The sequence below is a fragment of the Anguilla rostrata genome, chromosome 6, assembly GCF_018555375.3.
Source record: "Anguilla rostrata isolate EN2019 chromosome 6, ASM1855537v3, whole genome shotgun sequence".
In the NCBI taxonomy this organism is placed as follows: Eukaryota; Metazoa; Chordata; class Actinopteri; order Anguilliformes; family Anguillidae; genus Anguilla; species Anguilla rostrata.
Window position 1 is genome coordinate 8,671,756 of NC_057938.1, and position 22,132 is coordinate 8,693,887.

Genomic DNA, 22,132 nt, shown 5'->3' on the forward strand with positions numbered 1-22,132 from the left:
CCTTTTCTCTTGAAGGTGTGTTCTTTGGTTTTGTCTTTCTAATGAGCCTCTCACTATCACCATCAACGTGATTATACAAAAACAAGGACGTATTGTAGAAAGGGGGACATAATTTATGAACAATACCCTGCACCGAAAGGGGCAATATACCATATAACAATTTGAGAGACGATGTGTCTGCCCCCACTCCCACCATTTTTCCAACCTTCCAAGCAGCCACTTTTTCAACCAAGAATTTTTCTGCCGTCTGTCTGGAAGAATCCATTTACTGAATAGGGGGTCAACATATGTGCATGCACGATGAACACGCTGAAATACGTAGAAAGAAAATCAAAGTCAAGCCATATTAGAAAATAAATTAGTGAACATCTGGACCGCATTTAGCAGTATTTGTGCATTTGCCCTTAGTATGTAAGCTTCCTTATATTGTCTACAGAACAACCCTCTCATAGGAGTAGTTTAACCTGCAGAATATCAGGCAAAATGGCGGCTGTGAAATGGATGGAGGACGATAGCGAACAATAATCAACTGTAACGATTATCGTTCTTATTGTTTACATTTCCTGCATTGGAAAGGTAGGTTTTTCATTATATTACAAGAGTCCAGCCATTGCAGTATTTTACTCAGACGCATTCCGTGTTGTCAGCATGCCGCGTACTGTTGGTTGGGTCCTTGCTTTTTGGTATGGCACATTAGCTAATGGACACTCAGCATACAACAACAGCATGTGAGATAACGAAGGAGCCAGGCATATCTGATGCGATTGTGTGGATTGCCATGATTCCATTCTACCCCCTGCGTGGTCTCAAACTCTGAAGATAATTGGGGTGTTTCGTAGTGGTAACGTTTTTACATATATGCATAGCTTCAACTCAGCAAAAGTTTGAAGGCTTAAAGAACTCCGCCGTTGCACTCAAAAAGAACTTGACGTGTAACCCCATGTTTTACGAGACTCTTGTTAGAACGGATCCAAAGCGTTGTCAGTCATGAGAAAAGATAAACCAAATTCTTCATATCAACACGCGTTTTCGCTTGCACTTTCGTCGCTGCTGCACCCTAAGGTTTGTGATTTGACAGTGCAAGCTTGTAAGCGAGTGAATTGCATTGCCATTCCACAGCCCATCAAAGGTCGGGTTGGCACATTCTGTACCCCTTGGCAGACAATGTTCTGCATTATGTCAACTGACAGGTGTTTCACACTTCATACCTCGACAAGATCTGTTTTATACTTTAAATTAAATGCATCTCTGCAGTCTAGATCCTCTAAATTTCTTTCAGGACACAGAGGCACATCTGAATGTTGCATCTCTGCACACTTTTAGGTAACACTGATGGCTAGACTCACTGAAATGCTAAATCCATAGTATTACCAACACTATGTTTATCAGATCCTCAAATATGTAGTGAGCTGTTGCAGTATATGTATTACTGACATTGTATTACTCATTGTATAAAACACGTTTTCTACAATTGTAACTGTCCAATATTTTAAATTCTCTGATTGTTTAGTTTGATAATTTCCACCAAAATAGCCAATGCAAGAATATGTTAAACAAAAATGTGTATGCACACATATTGTTTGACAATACAATAACATTCAGTTTTGTATTTGCAGTCTCTCAGGTGGCACATGACTGCCAGTTGCAAATGTGGCCAGGAGTCTCAGAGGGCCACTATTTTCTATAGTGGTGCCCATGAGGGAGAGCTTCAGGTGGCAGACTGCATCATCACCTATTAGTGCTCTCTCTTAAATTGTCTTTGTATGATGAGAAAAACAACGGAAACAATTTAAACTAATACTGATTGATTGATTCATTCTTAGCTAGCTAACGAACTAGTGAGCTACAGTAACTCAAGCCCAGACCTTTTTCTTGCTAGCATTTGTGCTGTCCATGGGTAAAATTCATCAGATACTTTTCCTTTTAGCTAAATTATCCAACCATTGGCAAAACAAGCATGGGGAAAATTTAGGTTTAAGGTTTTTATTTTTTTATTTGACCTTCAGTTGTTGTTTTCCAGTTGCAATCCTTCAAATATTTCAAGCTAGTAGATTGACACTGATATGTTTTAGTGAATTTGATAGGAAAAATCAGTCCTCCAAGCCATTTATTGTACAACTCAGCTGATGGATTGCAGAAGCTATATAGACTACTTCAAAATATTTCGGAGCATGTGTGTTATAACGTGTGACCTCCTGACTTGGCGAAGGATGTTGGAGCAGTGGTTTGAGCCTTAGTATCACTCAGCGGCCCAAACTGGGGACAAAAGAAAATGGTGATATAAAGTTAAGGGCAATCCAATCACTGTTTTAGCTAAGAAGCTAAATCATATACAGTTAGTGTAGTTACCTTGCTAAGACAGCTAAGCTGAAATTGTTTGATTCCACATTTTATTCAAACATCCTCAAGTTGGCTAATGTTAGCTTACTGCTAGTTATGTTTTGCTACTGTTTGCTACTATATCAATATAGCTCAGCGATAAACCAACTGATTCTTAATATCTAAGGTCCATAAGAATGTTGACAAAGATGGTTGATAGGCTGTCTATCTTACCTTGCTACAGTCAGCTGGTAAGCTAAGTAAAATGATGCCGTTAATGTAGTGTGGCAGTTTGGCTAAGCATATGCTAAGCTGAAGTCATGTACTATTATTAATTATATGGCTAGATAGCAAGTAAGCCTCAACATGGTTTGAACCTGAAATCTTGTTGATACTAATTCCAGACAGGTTCAGTTTGACTAATGTTAGCTTATGATTTATGTTACGCTAACAGTACTGCTGCCATATGACATGACCTAAGTAACAGCAACATATACCTATTCTCATCAATCATCCCATTACTTCCATCTGCCATGCCGTACACTCAGTAAATGGCCACATGTGGGCTACCATTGACATATTGCTGTCAATAATAAGATGGTCTTATACTTGCATTTAAAGTGCATTTTGTGTCTTCTTCAGTTGGTTAACTGCACGAATCGATCTAGCTGAAGTAATACTATTAGTACCCCCAGATACTGTGAGCCTACGTGTATGCAACTGAAAATTTGGGTCTATTAAGGAGAGCATGGTACGCAATTTCTTAAGTGAAACTTCGGTTTGTACATAGCCTACAATAAATGCTAAAATAAATGGATATTTATTGACTTTAGAGTGGTAGCTGCTAGAGCATCAGAAGCATGTGTTTTAAAAAAGAACAACACAGAGACTAACAAACTGTTTATTGACAGTTTTTAAGTTCTTGATGTAGAATCATAGTGAAAATTGATGTAATTGACCCAAAAATTGTAGACTGTGCAACTACACATAACGTGACAAAAACCCTACATTGAAAACATTTCATTATTAACATGTTTTCATCTTTATTCTCCTAAAACGACAAGTCAAGCCTTTTGTGTGCTAGACTTGTAGCATAAAACGGCAATGACTGAACCAGACACAAACGCGATAATTTTGATAGGTAATTTACTGAAATGCCTTAGACATAGATGTAGCCTACGTGGAGGTTAACTGCATCATCTCCCCAGTGAGGGAATAGCTAGTCATTCACTGAACAAGGTAGGATGATCAATGGCATTGAGTGAACTGTATCTGACTAATGCAATGGAAGTAATAATACTGCCCTGTTAATAATCAGACAGGGAAAAATTAATTGCTATAGTTAACTATGGTATTGTGTCATACTCATTTCTAGCTAGATTTTCAGATGCTATGCCTACATTTAGGTTACATTTCAGCTTAGTTCTAGTTCTAGTTCTGAACAATTTGTCGATTTGTTGACTGTCATTCGCGAGCACGCATGTCGAATTGTTGAAATGATTGCCAGTTTGCAAAAGAGGACCTTGTTTGGAATGCTTTTGAAAAGCTCAATGAAAACACTTTTCAGTGTGAAATGTGTGCCACCAAATTTGCATACTACATGTCGACATCTATGATGTTTACCCACCAAAGAACCAAAAGCCAAGGCCAAGGGATCACAGCAAACAAGCACCCAACTTCGTAGGGAAACCTCATCAGTGCGACAGCTGCCTAGCTGAATCCAATAGAGATTTAATTACTAAAATAGTAACGAATGACATGCTTCCCATAAGCATGGTAAAGTGCGGAGGGTTTTGAAAGCTACTGCCATTTGTTGAGCCCGAACATACTGCATGATTGCATGAGTAACCATCACAGAATGTAGGGAAACAGCTGCCTTGCTTTGTACCATTCCAAATCTGACAATGTTGTGATAACCGTCTATGTGTGGACAGCACTAACTATACTGAGTTCTACGTGACTATAACTTGCCACTTCATTGATGATTGGGTTGTGTTAACCTATGCAGTGAGTGAAGTAGCATGATCTGCACTGATTCAAGTAATGGCGTGTTTTGATTTGCGGTATCCTACATCGACCAGTAAAAACAGATTAGCCTGTTTCAGACAACAACTAGTCAGCGGACAGAAATGTGTCGTAACGTCCCTAGTTCTAACATTCCGCTTTGACGTTCCAACGAGCGACAGCTGCTGCTAGGAACTGGCATAGCTAGGTAGCTAACATTAGTTAATTACAACTATACTAAAAAGTAATGAAAGCTGGTAAAGTTGGGCTGTCCCATTTAGCTAAGAAATCTTTTTTGTGGTAGATTTCAAGCAAAACCTGTCATGTAGCTTCTGACTGCAGTTTACGGCCACCTGATCAACCAGCAGGGGTCACTAGATAGCGTTGAATGTGGAGCCCTGGCCGACTGAACCCTCCCATCCCTGGGAGATGTGATTGGCAATGGTGTGTAGCCTTGCAAAGCTAATGGCCAGTCGGCATTGGCACATTCTGGATTCAATCAGAGGCCATGAGGCTCATCCATGTTTTACAGTGTGGTTCCTTGACCAAATGAGTCGTCCAGCAGCCCTACAACCAATGATCTTTAAAAGCTAGCAACGTAGTGATGTGTTTTATGATTGCTAACCATGTTCTTAGCCAAGCTGATAGAAAAATATGCATAGGAAGCAAATTTGTTTTAATTACCTATTTTACAAAAAATGGTAAAAATGCAATACTGGAAGAAATCCATTTTACTGTGGCTAGATTGCGAATGTAGTTATTTTCTACAGTTTTCCAAACCTGCTGCTGCCAAAGGTGCTTAGGGGAGAGTAAGGAGGGGGAGGTGGAGAGGAGGGGAAGACAGATAGTAAGTGGGAGGGGGAGGGTGACAGGCAGGGAAAGGGAGTTTCAACATACTACTTCCACAAGCATATAGTATACAAATATGTTGTATTTTACACCTCTAAAGACCCATAATATCATTTGGTTACCAAGTGTCATTTTGGAGTCTCCAAATGGTCTTTTTGGAAACTTGCTTAGGCATTTCTCACAAAAAAACAATGCAGAATACTCATCTTTGGTGAAATTGTCATCAAATGTGAACCAGATTTATCCAGCATTGTGACTGTAGCTGCATTGTGTTTCTAAGCTGACCAGGTACAGCAACACACATCTGTATCCACAAAAATATAATCTTATAGTTGAGAAAAGAAAACCTAGTCTTTATAAACCAAAGGTAAAGACAGTTAGAGAATCATTGAGGCTTAGTAAATGGCCCCCAAACAATAGGCCCAGTCCAATACCCACCCCACTGTTAATTAATGGTTGTCAACTCAAAAGTTCCTCAGTATCAAATGCAGCTTGCACTAACATCCACCACAGTTTCTACAGTTGAGAATCTGTCGTTAAAGGAGCTGCCACTTCCTTTATTTCTCAGAGAAGTGTAGCTGTGCGACAGCATCATGTTTACGACGTTTGATAGGTCTCTGCATGGATTAAGGAAATGTTCACTGAAAAATGCCACTGTTCCATAAGCTCCTTGTACCTCACATCTGGCATGCCATTTTGTCATGGTGCTCAAATATCATTGGCGTTTAACTGCTTCTTTCTGTCAGTGGTTCAGGAAGAAACCGTTTCCTAGAAACATCTACTTGATCATTACATTTATGGAACTTTTTTTTGGATGATGTCAGTTCAGTTCTTCTTGAGAGTTTGGATCTTCAAAGTTGACACAAGGTGATTCTGTCCATTATCTGGTATGCCAGAATTTTAATCTCAGTTTGTGTACAGAAAAGCTCCAAGGCGTGCAACATCATATACGGCTTGTACTGTTAGAGTAATGTGTTATTTCAGGAATCTTACTCCAAGTCTTAGCAGTAACTAATAATAAACATATGAAATAATTTTAGTGTGTTTACTAGCCTTATGTGTGCTATAAGTGTAATCCTAGACAGTGTGTGGACGGCCTTGCTATCTGTCCACTTCCTCTCTTGAATTCACTCACAGGCCAGAGTCACTTGATCTTGTACTTCTGCCCTTGCTCACAAATTCTGAGGTAGTAGTTCAAATGAATGTCCCCTAACTATAGAAAGCTAGTGTATGGTGAGGTCACTTTATCAACATGGCAACATGCTCATTTGCTGGATGTCTGTAATATTCTTCTCTTCCCCATTGCTAAGTTTATATCATGTTGACAACTGCCCCTGAACGCTGTATCTGACATGGTTGATTCTCAGCCATGTTCATTATGATATTATAGTAGTGGCAAGATATCTCATTTTTTTCGCAGGTGTATTTTCAGACGAGAGCAGGGAGGAGCCAATGCTTTGGAACAGCCTGGTAAGAGATTCCCGCAGTGATCCATGGAACATCCTACATGAAAAAAAATGTTTTATTTTTTTTTGTGTAAGGCATACAAATATTGTATATATAATCAGTTATTGTATAGGGAGAGTGATCATAATTACCTGTCTTCTCAATCTGAGATACTTTAGGCCTAACACCTTTCAATTACAGTCAAAGGGACAAAATGCAGGCAGCTTGCTTTTTTGAACTTCAACGATGTGCCTTCATGCAGAGATCCAGCAGTTGCCATGTTTGTCTTTCCAGTCTATTGCATTTTGAGACTATGGGTGTGTGTGATAGCTAGTTCTGTCATACTGAAAGCAGCTATCAGTTATATGCTAGTAATTCCTTGTAATGGCAGCGTGTTGGGACAGACAGCTTCTCTCCCTGACGTGTGCCCTCCTCCCCAAATCCTTACCACACCTCCAATTAAAAGGCTATGAAATGCCATTTTGGAAAACAAGTCTGTTTTCAACAACTAAATAGATATGTGCTCTTTTATGCCTTAGAAAAAAATGCTTTCTGGTTTTCAAGTGACAGCTGAACACACTTGTGAGATGTTACTTTTTTTTTCTTGTTCTTTTGCAGTTTCTTTTTTTGCACCGCAGAAGCACTAATTGCTGTTCACTTGTCATGATGGCATTTACGTTGATTTGCAGAGGTGTAACAGTACCTTGTGAAAACAGTAAAGCCATAGGCTAGTACTGAGGAGAGTTATGTCATCCTTTCTGTTAGACTTCATTTTTACCCTATTTTTGGGATTTCTTTAAGACAATGTTGTGGTTGGAAATCCCACATCTTTTCAATCAAACCTGCTTTCCATGGCAACACTAAGTTATTGGACCTTAATCCTTCTAGCAAATCTGATTTTGTGATCATTTTAGATATAGATTATCTTTACCTCTGTGGTGTTTTTTTTTTTTTTTGTAACCAGTCTTCACAAGGGTTAATGTTTTGTTGTTGTAAAATATCCACTCATTTTTAAGCCTTGAATGCTGGCTTGAATTTTCCCAACTATTACAGTATTTGATGGTTTGTCAAAAGTCTTCCCCTTGATTCTTCTCTGTACTGTGATAGGCTTTCCTTACCACTAGGTGGCAGAATGTGATCGTTGATTAATGTGTGCAGACCGTGTATGTGCAATTCCCTGTCAGAGGAATTCTATAATTAAGCATTGCATTGTCCTGAGGTGAGATTCTTTGCATGATTGGGAATGTGAGGTTTGCAAACTGGATATATCAGTTTCAGTCTATGGTCAGTTCGGTACATTTATTTGAAACCTTGACCTAATGCTGAATCATTCAGACATCAATTCCTGTTTGTTTCTGTTGTGTGCTACGTTTACGCATTGACTAGCCAAAGATTCCTTGCTGGGTAAAAGGAAAAGGTTTCACAGTAAGTGGTGGCAACAATCAACCTCACTGGAATCTGGCATTTCCAGCAATTTTCCGATTTTCATTTTGATGTAACATCCTATTGTCAGGGTAGTTTTTTGCAAAACTTTTTGTGTGGTATTTTTATTTTGCACGCAGGCATCGTCAGACATCTTTAACAGTCATCTGTCTGTTTAAAGAGGGCTGTCCTGAGCCAATAGCATTTCCAGTTTTAGATTAATCATGTAAAGGGCACACACAGAAAATTTACTATACCTTGTATGTGTCATGTTGAAGATAAATCAGATTGTTCTCTTGGAAACCTATTGTATTGTTTCTTGTTCCCTTTATAATTTGTAAGGTATAAGGCTGGGTGTGAAGCTATAATCTTACAAGCAGCATTGTCTTTTATTAGAAAGACATCCTCTTCAATAACACAAATTTGTTTTTGAATAAGCTGAGGAGTAAAAATCATCAAATTGTTGTCAAGGCCTTTTTTTATGTAATAACCTAATGTTCCTTATTCAGTTTGTGCTATACCTTGAGAATTCTCAGATAACCACCTATGACCGCGATGGCAGTGCGTGTTGGTTTTTTGTGCACGTCTGCATTTTGCTGTGGGACTGAGTCCATCTGCTGGCCATATGTAGTATTGCAACTTGTCCTGAAGAAGGGTCATCTGTCTGTTCTGTGTGGCACCCAGTCCACTACGTGATCAACATTCATTACGTGATATAACAACTTATAGCCATATTAACAACATTGTCATAGAGATTTGATAAATATATTCAAATAACCAGATTTATTTTGAGCAAGAAAATATGGTTTGAACAGTCTGTTTGTATGTAGAGGGACTTCGTAATTTATAAGGGTTTATAAATATTTATAAACATGGATCACTCACTGTGGATTTACACTCGTTCTGCTTTTCTGCTAATTGAATTTGACTTTAATTTCTACACCAATATAGTACACGAATATTATAAATAACTGTTTATTGACACCCGCAATTGTTCTGGCATATCTTTTTTATTGCTTTGATAGTCGTATTGTGTGCCTAAATATAAGACTGCTCACTTTCTAAATACTCGGTGTGAGTTACACCTAGCACTTCATTTATAGCAGTATAGAATGCAGGGTAAAGCCCAAATGCTTTTTAAAAATAGTTTTTTTAATAATGAAAAGGTGTCAGCACGCATGTTTTTCATAGAATTATACTGCTAAATATAAATTTGCAATGTGGAGGTGGCTGAACGGTGAACTCATGAAGCCTACATGCAGCTCACAGAGGTCTGCTGCTAACCTGTGATGATGATAGCCATGCTGCTCAGACTCATTGATAAGCTGATGCTAATTGGTATGAAGACAGGGTTCTTCCCCCTCTTTGTATAATTCACCGTTCCACTCATTAGCTTCCTATTGCCTCCCAGCAAGACTCCCCTCTCCTTCCCTGCGAGTCTCCAGGGAGGCAATTTGCATCCCTGCCTGGATTCCCCTCCTTTTTGGTTTATAGAGGAAGTGCGACCCCCTTATTTTGCGGCTCGCCTTTGATTTATCTGTCATTCCGGCTGATCTGAGAGCAGTATGGAGAGGTTAATGAACGCCGCTGGTGCCGGGCCCCCGTCCGGGCCGGAGAGGGAATATTGACAGCACCTTTGAATACATGATCCAAGGCTGTGTCTCTTCAGGACAAGCCAAGCTCAGGCACCGACTCTGCGGATTGGACAGATCGGACTGCTCAGCAATCATTCAGGAGTCTGATTGGCTCGGAGATCATTCAGGAGACTGACTGGCTCAGAGGTCATTCAGGCGAGACTGATTAGAGAGGCTCAGATTAACAAATAAGGTAAAATATGTGCAAGCTGCCAGTTCTAACACACATTCATCTGTTCTTATATTGGAGTAAAGCGTGAACCAAGTCCACTCAGTTTGGGAATGGTCCTTTGTTAACTCTCTTCAGTCAAAACCCGATTAAAATAGTCACATACCCAAGAATCGCAACACTCCTGATGTTTTAAACTAGAGGTGCTAAATTAGCAGAGCCTTGGGAAATCCCCATTAGACAGTTGTATATTTTAAAAGGTTCTGTTTTAAGATTCACAGTTGGCATTGTTTAATCTTTCCTAGCCCTGCAGGCCAGTGAAAAGTCAGTGTCTGCGAGCCAAACCGTTCTAATCTGTCCCCTGCACCAGAAATCCTACCTGAAGACAAGGCTGCCCAGGTTTGCTGTGACCTGGTCGTTTGATGTTCTTGCCCGTTCTCCAGCGTGACTTCTGCCTGAACCCAGCTGTCACTCGTTTCCTGTCCCCTTTCATCACGGCCAGTGTACCGTCTGTCTCAAAATGGAGACATTGCTTTTTTGTATTTACTTATTCATTTGTTAGACTTTGTATGTGCGTTGAGCGTTGGCCTATCGAATGTTTGAGTGTGCACCTGGCCCAGCCAGCAAGGAACTGGGCCAGGTGGAAATGCTCTCGCACCATTTTGGTGATTAAACTTTGATTGAAGGTTTGGTGTCGTTCAGGTGTCGACTAGCTTTGTAAAAAAAAGTCATTTGTGTAATTCGGCCAAATGGCTTGCTCGTTTCTGGAATTTCCTAAGTCTGGCTGGTTCAGTTTTAGAACTTTTTTATTTTATTTTTAAAAATCTTTTAATACTACACTAGGGCAACAGCAAGGGGTTAGTAATAACAGAGGGAAAAGAGGAGATGATAAACAGATGAACTTGCTGAGTATATGGGCATTGTTTCTGTGAAATAAGCAGTCTGTTATAGGGCATGCTGTAGTACACGGATTAAAGTGGTTGGTTGAATGGTGGGAAAAGTAAGATTTTTGAACTTTTGTTTTCACTCTCACCCGTCCAGTGTGTTCACACCTTAATCTTTGCAGGGGTTGCCACTCTCCTCTATCTCTAGAGGTGATTGCCAAAAATTTATTTTCTCCTTATATTATTCAAATTGATGATATTTCATTAATTAATTTCTTTGCCTTTGTTTAGCTTTATTGTGCCATACATGTAAAATGTAAAGCACTTGCTTAATGATGTGTAGTTCGTGCTTGCTTTTGATTGTTAAATATCTGCAGAAAGGTGATCTGCAGGGATTATAGAATAATTATGATAATGTGCAATTATCACCTCGTTTTTTCTGTGGTAACCTCAGGATGATGTGCTATAAAGGCGTTACTGCTGAGCCGATGGTTTGACAAAAGAACGGGGGAAGAAATTAAGAGGAATAAGGAATAAGCTCTGCGCTTTATAGATGACAATGAAGATTATTATTATTATTAAAGAAGTGGTTCTAAAACTATAAGGGATGAGTCCTTGTTCCTGAAATAAATTAAAGGATACTTTGTATATTTATTAAGTATAAAGCACCCACCCACCATGCACACACATTTTGTTTATTTAATGTATGAAGGAAGAGAAAAAAGATCTGTTCACTTGTAGAAATGAGGAGCAGGCTTGCATTTTTGACCGGAAGACAAAATGGCATAAATTCATAATAAATTGATTTCCCCCCTCATATTTATGCATGGAATCATGCTTGCCATTTACTCTCCTGACTGATAAGCCTGTTAATGAGGCTGTTAATTGTAGAGCAAACATAAGGCCCCACTGTTCGGTCGGAAAGTAAGTAGGTTTTAAGTGCGAGACTGTTCTCCCCCTGAACCTCCCAACACCCCAACAGATGGAGAGGGTTTGGTACACAGAAGATTTTACTGTAGCGGTGGTAACAGTGAGGCCACTCATTAACGCTGAATATACAGTGACACGCGAAGGTTTTGGCACCCCTGGTCAAATGTTTTGTTGAATTTATAAGCCAAAAGGATTGTGCATTAAAATTTACAGAAATATGTCACGTGTAAGTTTGTACCCTACAGAGGTAGAGCTGACTTCTTTTTACGTAGAAATTCGGCAAAACGTGCAGTTTAACCAGAGGAGCCCACACTTTTGCATAACGCAGTAATACTTGGTTTGCTACATGGCTTCGAAGTGAGAGCAGCAAGTAAAGATGTAAACTCCTCGTAGAGGATTTATATCCAGCCGTTGGAAGACTTCAACTGCGGACCTGAAAATGCACTGGAAAACATCCCTTAACTGCTTGCTTGGCTTGGTTGGTGTTGCAGGGGAGGGGCTTTAGAAAAGATAAACTAAATTTATTTGCTTTTTTTATTTGACTTTTTTTAATTCAATAATTTTGCATACTTTTATAGTCTGAGCCCATCATTGGTTTATTCAGTCATGTCAGTCAGTTCTCTTGTCTTAAGCCCATTTGTAGGTAGTTTGAACGCTATATGAATCTCACGCTGAGAACTGTGTTGGCGCTATAGGGCGACATAATCAAGTATGATTTCATTGGGGGTGCATGTGTGTTCCCATGGCAATTGGTCCATTTCAGTAACATTTCGGTGGCAGCTGAGAGTGTTTAAGGGAGAAGCAGGAAGGTTGTAACCTAGAGGTGTGGATTATGTGCACTTGCATAATTAGAGCGCACAAGTGTATCTAGAGACTAACAGCAGGGTTCATGCTGAATTGGAGGAGGTGAAAATGGGTGTCAAATAATCATAATGCAACACAGAATAATGTCCTACTAATTTGTAGGAATAAAGAGGTTTCACCATATTTAATTTTGTCGTGTGCCTGTATGCTACTTGGCATATATGATATTTTTTGAAGATTTGGAAAAAAAAAAAAGTACCCTACACTTGTCTTAATTCCTGTGACTTGGTCATATCCCTCATTCATAAGTGAATGCAAAATAAATGTTCTGTGGTAATAAATACTCTCCACTTCTGAATGGCCCCAAAATAGTCTGCAGAATTGTCAGTAATCCACAGTGCACCAGTCTGATTTGATTTTATTACTTTTTCTTTTGCAGAATAAATTGCAGAAATGGCTGATCTGAAGCAGCATGCCAAGGAAAAGAAAGATGCAGACTCTGTAGCAGACAGAGCAGACATCACTCAGGAATCGCTGAAGAGCCGCGTGTCCTCTCTAAGGAAAAACATGTCCAGATCGCTGTCTCCGCTGCCCTTGGACAGTTCTGAAAAGCCTCTAAATGGAGCCCAGCCTGCTCTGTTTGTACATGGCACTGTCCGTGATGTAGATGCTGATGCATCACCGACAGGGGCTCTTGCAAACGGACCTAGTTCACATGCCACCTGGGATGAGCTCTGTGTCTCAAACAACGGCGGTGTCTCATCGAGTGACACTGCACCAGAGGAGGCAGGGAACGAATCACAGCCGCCCGCAGAGCCCAAGACTGGCTCCCTAAACTGTGTGCCAGGGATCCTCCCCAAAGGTCCAGCCACGCAGGTGTGTCCCAAGGCGATGCCGTCGAAAGGAGACGACAGCAAGTCTGACGCCCTGGATGGACCGTTGGAGGAGAACCAGGACGAAATGCCGGTCATTCAGAACAGGGCCCCGAAGGGAATTGGTGCAAGAAGAATTTGGGATTTTGACATGGAGTCTTCTGAGAGCTCTTCGGACGACTATGAGAGCGCGAGCGATCTGAACTGGGACCCCCAAAAGGAGTTCATGCAGTTCTTGTGGAATGATCATGATGATCCAGACCTGGGGAAGAAGCTAGAGGCGTTGCCTCCGACCACTGAAGGAAGACGACGAAAGCGCAAGATGGACATGGTGGTGATGGTGGACCCTTCTGAAAAGATTTTTAATGAAAGGTTGCCGGCGGTCGATGATTCAGATTTTGAAGAGAGTGGCCCAGATGCCATTTCTAGCAGCAAGGTACATTCCCGTAGGAAAAGGCCCAAATTACAGTCTTCGCTGGACTCCTGTGAAACATACCCGAGTGATACCATGGAGGCCATCAAGCAGCTTATGTTAAGTGCACCTACAAAAAAAAACAAGGAAGAAAGCATCCGTGAAGCCGATGCGGGCGGCAAATTGAACGCCGAGCCGTCGTCAGATTTGGGCTCGGAAGACGAGCCCTCGTTTTTCCCGTGCACAAAGTGCAACGTCAATTTTAAAGAGAAGAAGCACCTGCACAGGCATATGATGCACCATTTGGATGGGAACAGTCAGTTTCGTCACATGAACGTGCCTCGGCCATTCATCTGCAGAGAGTGTGGCCGCTCCTTCCGCGACCGCAACTCCCTTCTGAAGCACATGACCATCCACCAGGAAAGACGAGAGAAGCTCATGGAGGAGATCAAGGGACTGAACGAGCTGAAAGACGAAGGCCGGACCGCACGCCTGCAATGCCCCCAGTGTGTCTTTGGAACCAACTGCCCCAACACGTTCGTCCAGCACGCCAAAACGCACGAGAAGGACAAGCGATACTACTGCTGCGAGGAGTGCAACTTCATGGCCGTGACGGAGCACGAGCTGGAGGACCACCAGTACAGCACCCACCGCGTGACATACAAGCCCCAGTACGTCTCGATGAAAAAAAACGACCGGTTTCAGGAAAAGAAGACCATTGATACAAAGAAAAACAACGCAGTCGACTCTTCATCTTTTCTCTGCAAAATATGCCCTTTCAGCACTCCAAGCAAAAACGCCTTGAAAAAGCATGTCGAACTGATACATCAGCAGCCATATGTCGATTGCGATAGCCCACCCTACGAAAGTACAAACAACTATGCAACACCTGTGCATGAGCCACACAAGTTTGCAGGAAAGTCCCAAAAAACAGATCGAGACATACTAGAGTTAAAGCCAAAGTTCAGCGTAGAGAAGCAGCCTTTCAGGAAAAGGACAGAACCCTTTTGGTCTGACGACATAGCCGACCTAATTAGGAAGAAGAAAACCACACAGAAAGCCCGTAAAGGTTTCGGTTCCTCACTGGCAAAGTGGGGCCTTGGTAACTCCACGAACAAGCAGTCGCCAACACTACAGGCTAGTGACAAAGAAGGAAAATTTTCACCTCAGCACGCTGAAAAAATAGATATTACAACGGGTCTTCCTTACGTTGAAGATGGTTACAAGGACAATGACCAAGGTTATGGGGGCACATTTTCAGGAAACACAAAAAAGCCAAACTCTCTCTCCAGCTGCTCCAAGCAACTAACACCCAAAATGGAAAAGCCCATCTTCTACCCTGGCTGCAATTCAGATAAGGGGAAAGGGGGTAGTGATGACCCTGACAGCAAGAGTTTAACAGTGAAGCCAACCATAAAAGGGAAGCCTCCATCCAAAAGAAAAATGTCAACTCCTTATCACAACACTATGGACAAAGCACCTCAGCTGCTTTTACCAAAACAGGAACAAACTCCAAAGAGGCATGAAATGGCTGAGGACATGGAGGACACAGGCTACGAGGGAGCTTATGACTTCGATGACTACACCAGCGAGGCCACGTCCAACTTCCTTGACAACAGTGAAAATGAACAAAACCCTTACGCAAGGAGCTACTTCATCCGCCGGCAGAGGTTTACCACCAAAGAAGAGGGAGGGTCCCCTGGCGACCTGTCCGAAAAGGACTGCGACCTGGAGAACAGCTGCGAGCCCGTACAGAAACTGGTGGTGAAAGAGGAGTGCATCGAGACGGAGGTGTGCCAGGAGGCCACGGAGGCTGACGCGGGTCCCCTTAGCGAAACCCTCCAGGATTTTGAGTTGTCCCCCTTCGGGACCGATCACAAGTCCTGCCCCTACTGCCCTGCCCAGTTTGAGTCGGGGGTGGGCTTGTCCAATCACGTCCGTGGACATCTGCACAGAGTAGGTCTGAGCTACAACGCGCGTCATGTGGTGTCGCCGGAGCAGGTCGCCTCCCAGGACCGGAGGCCACGCATCCGCCGGAAGATCACTAGCATACGCCGCATCAAAAAAGGTGCCCACTGAAGCCATCTTGTGCTCTTAGTATTGCTAATTCAGTGTTGCGTGAATACACATACATTAATGTGATTAAGTGTGTTAAGTGAGTCCCTGGATATCTAAATATATCTTAAACCCGGTCATGTTTTTGAAGTGCATGTGTACAGCACACTCAGCGTAATTTAGTTCAACATTAGTGTTACCGAGCTAGTGCTTGCTATTGCTGCTCAGAAGGGTGGAGGAGTGTTGGTGCACATGCTGTGAAACTTACGTGATGACTTCTGTTGCACTGCTAATATCATCCAAATCGTGCCTTGCAGGCATCCAACATGTCACAGGGGGCACTGTTGTATAGTGCACTCTCCCCACTCAACTTTTCTGCAGCACTAAGAGCCATCGTCACATTGTATGCCTTCCATATATTACTAACTAATATCATATTAAGTTACTGAGTTTGTTTCAAACCTTTTATTACTGGGCTGAGGGGCTCATCATTTAATTAAGAGGTGAATTTTCCATTAAATCAGGAATGCTTTTTTAATTCTGTTTTTATTGTTTTCATAATGTAAAATATAATAATGTAATTACATATTGCATATAATGATGTAATTAAATGCATATATGCTTAAAAACATGTGGAATTTTACATTTACCTATTTTGGATTAGTCCGGCATACATTTTTTCTGTGGTGTCAAATACATAGATTGTTATACATCTTTAATTAAAGAATGATAGTAATTGAAGAATGATAGATGGTGTTGATTGTAGTGACACATTCTGCTTGATCTGAAACATTTTTTTCTTTGCAGCGCACAAGACAGAGTCACAGACGGAGCACACCTGTCCATTATGCGGCGGTTGGTTCGACACGAAGACCGGGCTGTCCAATCACGTGCGAGGCCACCTGAAACGGATCGGGAAGACGATCTCCAGCTCAAGCAAGTCCCCGCTGTGCATCCTCAACGAGATGATGCAGGACGAGGACGAGTACCGGAACATTCTGCAGGTGCTAAACAAGAAGCAGTTCCTGTCCCGGCCCTTCGTCTCCCAGAAGTTCGCCAGCAGCGACGGCCTGTTCCTGTCGCCGGCGGGCGTCCCGGTGAAGATCCAGCACGTCGGCCAGGACGGCAAGCCGTGGGGGCCGGCGGCGGCGTCCGGGCAGGAGGAGGGCGCGGAGAAGGAGCCGGCAGGGACCAAACCCGGGGCCAAAGGTCCCCACTCAAGCACTTTGATCGAGCTGCTTAAGAAAAAGAAGCTGGAGGAGGAGATGGAGAAGAACCGTTCCCAGACTGCCAGGAAGTGTGTCAGCGTGTCCCCTCCCAAAGAGCGTAGCATTGCCCCACAGCCTGTTAAGACAGAGTCCAGCTGGCACCCCGGTGAGGAACCTTTTCACAAAATGTCTGGACACTGATGTTAGCACTGTAGCTTTGTGTCTGTGTGGAATACAGGAACTCACAGATGAAATACTAGAGAGCAGTTCCCTTTAGGCTACCTGTGATCAACACGGTTATTAGGCCTGCTGCATACTAATATGCTACTGTTTGAGCTATAAGAGCTGCCACAGTACTAGGAATTAAATAAAATTCTCTGTGCCTACGCTTATCATGCTCAGACTATTATTATTATTATTATATCAAGCTATCTTTTGTATGATTATTTCTTTTTCAAAGACTGGCTGGATGTTTCCTGTACATCCATTTTACACAGGTTCTATCATTGTGTGTTGTTCAACACTTCAACGCAGAAGACACTTTGCAATATTCCAGTTCTTATTTGACATGGATTTCCTAATTACTGTTTCAGAAGATTAATCAAGCAATAAAACACTATAGTTGCATCCATTTAGGTGTGGAAATAGATGAAAGAAGTCATGAGCGTGGATGGAATGCCACTTTAACTTCTTCATCTGCTCTCAGTAGCGTACAATGCCTTCTACTGCCACCTACTGGGCAGCAGGCTCGACTTGAGCAAACTTAAGCTGAATGGAAAATGATATCTTCAGAAGCTTGTTATGGTATACTCTATTTGAGGAAAGCAATCTGTTATTATCTATTACTATAATTATTACAACTAAGTAGCATCCAGACTGCTGTTGGGAACAGACACACCCAGCGAGATGGGCAGGTGTTCAAGACATGTAGGCATTCGCTTGTAAAACATAGCTGTTCGCAAAATTACAAAAGTAATTTTTTCTGTTCCTTTTAATTTTACGTTAATTTTTGTGGATGTTGTTGTTTTTTTAACACGCTTGTTTGTGTTTTCCAGAGAAAAATGAACTGAACAAGAAGGTGTGCATACACTGCAACACAACATTCCCGAGTGCGGTCAGTCTGTCCAATCACTTGCGTGCGTACGCGCGACGGAAGAGAGCTGCGCTTCTGGAGGGAACAAGTAAGAACCCACTGCCTGCAGAAAGAGCCCTATTTAAACACAGAAAGCCAAAAATTCCAAAGCTTTTAAACCTGTAGGCTTAGAACTCTGAACTCTGAAATGGCTGTTCTTAAGTATCAGATTGGCTCTTTTAGTTACAGTAAAAGTTACAGAGTTGCAACTGACCCTATACATCCTACAGAGGAAACGCCATTCACTCAAAGGCTTTTACATAACATCAACTGGAATTTTACACGTGGAAACATTTTTATTTGTTTTATTATCTTTTATTTCTGGTGTTCGGATTCAGTGAGCCAATAGGGTGCCATGTGCCGTAAAAGCATCCAGTGAATTCAGTATGTTTGTGTCTTTTAGCTTATGACTGTAAGCAGAAGAAGCCAAGATCAAGGCCTGGGCCAAAGAAGAAGATGTTCTCAATGCCACACGCGGCTGATGAGATCTACCGGCTCACCTGCAGGTACCACAAACATCCTACCATACGGCACATCCTTCACTTCATAGGGCATTTTCAGAAGAGCGTACCATTCTCCAAATAGTAAATCTTCTAATGGCTTAGAATTGGAACTTGTAAAAGAGCCCTATGATAGTGTGTCACACATGACCTTTTATGCTCAATGACATTGGTTTTGTTGACACCTTCCAAGTCTGAAAATATTTCTAATCATCCAGATTGTGTACCATTGAAGTTACTTTGATGGTTGAGGGCGTTTCACATGTGCTGGGCGGTGCCATGCTCCCCCAGATGACAGATGACATGTGATTGGCTGAGATATGTGTGTCCCCCGCCCCCTCCCAGATTCTGCGACCTAGTCTTCCAGGGTCCTCTGTCAGTCCAGGAGGACTGGATCAAGCACTTGCAGAGGCACATCATGAACACCAGCGTCCCACGCACAGGGGCGGGCATGGTGGAGGTGACGTCCCTGCCCAAAGACCCGCCCTCCCCCGAGCGCCAGACGCCCCCCCCGCCGGTGACCCAGGTGGCCTCGTGAGCGACGGAACGATTATAGACTCACTCTTTCACTTTAGGTCAAACATGCACATGTACATATATAAATAACTATAAAATATGTATATAAAATTTTCTTACGATGGATGCGGATCTCTCCTTCCCGTTTTTTATATCGCAGTCCATTTACGATTTTTAAATCATGTGATTTGGTTATGGAAAATGAAGTCTAGTTGCAACACGGAACAATTAAGATGGCGATGAGTTTAAAAAAATATTTGTATCTCGTTGACTCCTGTGTAGCACTACATTTTTGGGGTATTTCTCGCAATGTTTTAGTGATATTTTACACAGTCCACGATTAAGGGTTAGGATTTATATTGAGGTCACTGTTTTCCTTTTATTAATGCAGTAATATTGATTGTGTGAACCCACGACCAAAAGAGACAACCCCATACCTCAGAGTGTGTCAGTGCTTTGTCCATTTTTGTAGTCTGTGGGGCCTCTAAGGACTACATTCTTTGAGCACGGTCCCCGTTTATATGTCCTTGTTTACTGGTTTTACACGCATCTTCTAACAGGGTTAAAATGTCCTCAGTTGTTACATTGCATATGCATTTAACATGATCCAACACAAAGGTTAATGAAAAAATACTACATGGGCTTTTTTTCCCCCAAAGGCAACTTATTTCTAATATTGAAAATGAATAGGACACTTCAGTCATGCAGTCAAATTTATAAATATTCATTTTGGTGAAGATTTCTCATAATGTATTCAAAGTGCTTATGGATTTAGTTTTCTATACAGATTTCTTGAACAACAAACAGCTCAGTGAAAATTTGTCAGTGGATTTTTTTACCGCTGTGGTTGACTGGACTCAATCAATAGCATCTCACAAACACAAAATATCAGGTCCTCGAATTGGTGTTCATTACATAATGAAGCACATTCATGTTTTGTAACATTGTTTAATGCCATACCTGCTACAACTACTTCTCCCTGATGATATATAGAGAACCTCCTTATGTTCACTTACTGTATTTAAAACAAATTTACTGTTTCAGGATTTATGCCATTTAAAATTGTGTTTTTAAATTATTTTTAATGTAAATCACATGGTTATGGTGCTGAATCCTCATGTTAGGTATGCTAAATAAAAAAAAGCTTACAATTATACGTACTCACCCTGACAACGTGTGTTTCTGAGTAGTGAATGTTACAGAAAAAACAGTTAAACATTTGTATTTAAGTTGTGGATGTGTTGAGATGACAGTTTGTACCATGTGTTCATTCATTTTATTGCTGTAGATATAACAATTGATTTTGCTGATATAAAGTATAAAGGTAAAGCTTACTTTGCTTTGTGTTTAACTTGACTGTATACCTTTTTTATCCATGTACAAAAAGTGAAAAAATTGCTTGGTAATTGACATATCATGTGGTGAACATATCCAGGTAGGATATTAAAAATTGAAAAAGTAAATCTTTTGAGAGATTTTATTTAATGTTTTGTATGTGCCTTAAAATTCATGTATGGACACCATCCCACAAAAAGCTGCATTTTAGTATGATAGTGTTTTTACATGTTTTAGTATACATGTTTTTGTATATGTAACAGTTTCCCCTTATGTAAACTACACATTTTTACATAACATTTGTTTTACATGCATTCCATGCAAGTAATATAAATAAATTATAATCTTGTAAAAAGATTTAATCATTTATCTTTTATTTCCATTCTAGTTTCTGGAGATAATACAAACAGAACAATGTCTTAAACTGCAGATAGATTCTAAATATTGGGAATCCTAATATTCTACACTGTTACTGTGTAGGTACTAACATTATAAATATTGTTATTAATTGCTAAAGTGTTTTGAGATTCATTGGTAAGTTAACACTATTTTCTTCACGAACACAAGTTAAATGATTTGTGGGATTCCATGAGTGCTTTTGAGTTTTGGTTTTATGTTAGATTACCCTTTTCCAGAGGCATGTTCATGCCCAGATAAATAGTCAAGAAGGGAAGTTGGTATCATTATAGCACATTAATCTCAAGACACTGAATCCTACAGTCTTTGTGAATTTCTGTATAGTTGAATAGTCAGGTTGAAGAAGTTTACATTTTAAGTAAAAATGATAGGCAAATAACATTTACTCGGTCAGTTCTTTTCTTGGTAGGTGTGCTTCCTGTGTTTTTCTTTTGTTCTGTGCAATGCATGCGTCTGAATAAAGTGGCCTGGCTGCGTAACTGAATTAGGAAATGTATAAGTTGCTTCCACGCTTATGGGATTTGCAACATTTGATGCATTTCTGACAGACATTTGCGGCTCTGCTGAGGAGCACGTGCAAAGGGCCAGCCCCAGTTTAGCGTCTCATCTCTGGCGGTGTTTAAAGCAGAGATCAAAGCCCCGCGAGCCAATCGGCAGTCATCCCGGCCCCGGAGGGACTTAGAGAGCCTTAATGCCGTTTCATTGGGGGCAATTCTGCCAGCCTGTGACTTTATTAGGTCCCAGTGGCTGTATCAAAACACGCTCGGCGTGGAGGCTGGAAGTCACGTTGTGGCCAGACCCTTTCCCCGAGGGGAACGCGACAAAGCAGAAGAGCGTAATGAGATCGTAATACCATGACCAGGATTTCTTTTTTTTTGTCCTGCATTGGCAACATCATGCATGAGAAAGAAAGGGAACGTGCAGAATTGTGTAGCTGCTGCAGAACTAGCACTTGCCACCTGCCATGGCGATGAACTGGTAGCAGGGTAATGCATGCTAAGGCCCTTATCAGGCGGTGTATCAAAGGCCTTCCCCATGGGAGCCTGCTTCATTATTTATTTATGTATTTATCCTTTATCCAGGGGGAAAGAACCCACTGAAATTGACATCTCTTTCTCAATGGGTGGCTGTTCAAGAAACGGTAAAACTGTACAAATGTAATCTATGGCGGCTGGCTAGCCTGATTTAGTTTAGATAACTGAGAGGAGGTAGCATAAAGTTGGA

The 22,132-nt window shown here is 41.3% G+C and overlaps 1 protein-coding gene across 1 annotated transcript; it reads left to right on the top strand.

Annotated features, from left to right (window-relative positions):
- The first annotated feature begins 300 nt into the window (after positions 1–300).
- Positions 301–20,619, top strand: LOC135256422 (zinc finger protein 644-like). Its single transcript, XM_064338175.1, has 7 exons — positions 301–576; positions 6,593–6,642; positions 12,901–15,813; positions 16,608–17,174; positions 18,064–18,189; positions 18,544–18,646; positions 18,986–20,619. Exons 3-7 carry the CDS (start codon positions 12,915–12,917, stop codon positions 19,176–19,178), a joined length of 3,888 nt encoding a protein of 1,295 aa, XP_064194245.1. The 5' UTR covers positions 301–576; positions 6,593–6,642; positions 12,901–12,914; the 3' UTR covers positions 19,179–20,619.
- Positions 20,620–22,132: the final 1,513 nt, after the last annotated feature.

Bases quoted from the DNA above. Each gene is read 5' to 3' on its own strand.
- LOC135256422 (XM_064338175.1), top strand. From the start codon at position 12,915: ATGGCTGATCTGAAGCAGCATGCCAAGGAAAAGAAAGATGCAGACTCT. The intron at 15,814-16,607 runs GTGCCCACTGAA...TTTTCTTTGCAG, and splicing joins CATACGCCGCATCAAAAAAG to CGCACAAGACAGAGTCACAG. The intron at 18,647-18,985 runs GTACCACAAACA...GCCCCCTCCCAG, and splicing joins ATCTACCGGCTCACCTGCAG to ATTCTGCGACCTAGTCTTCC.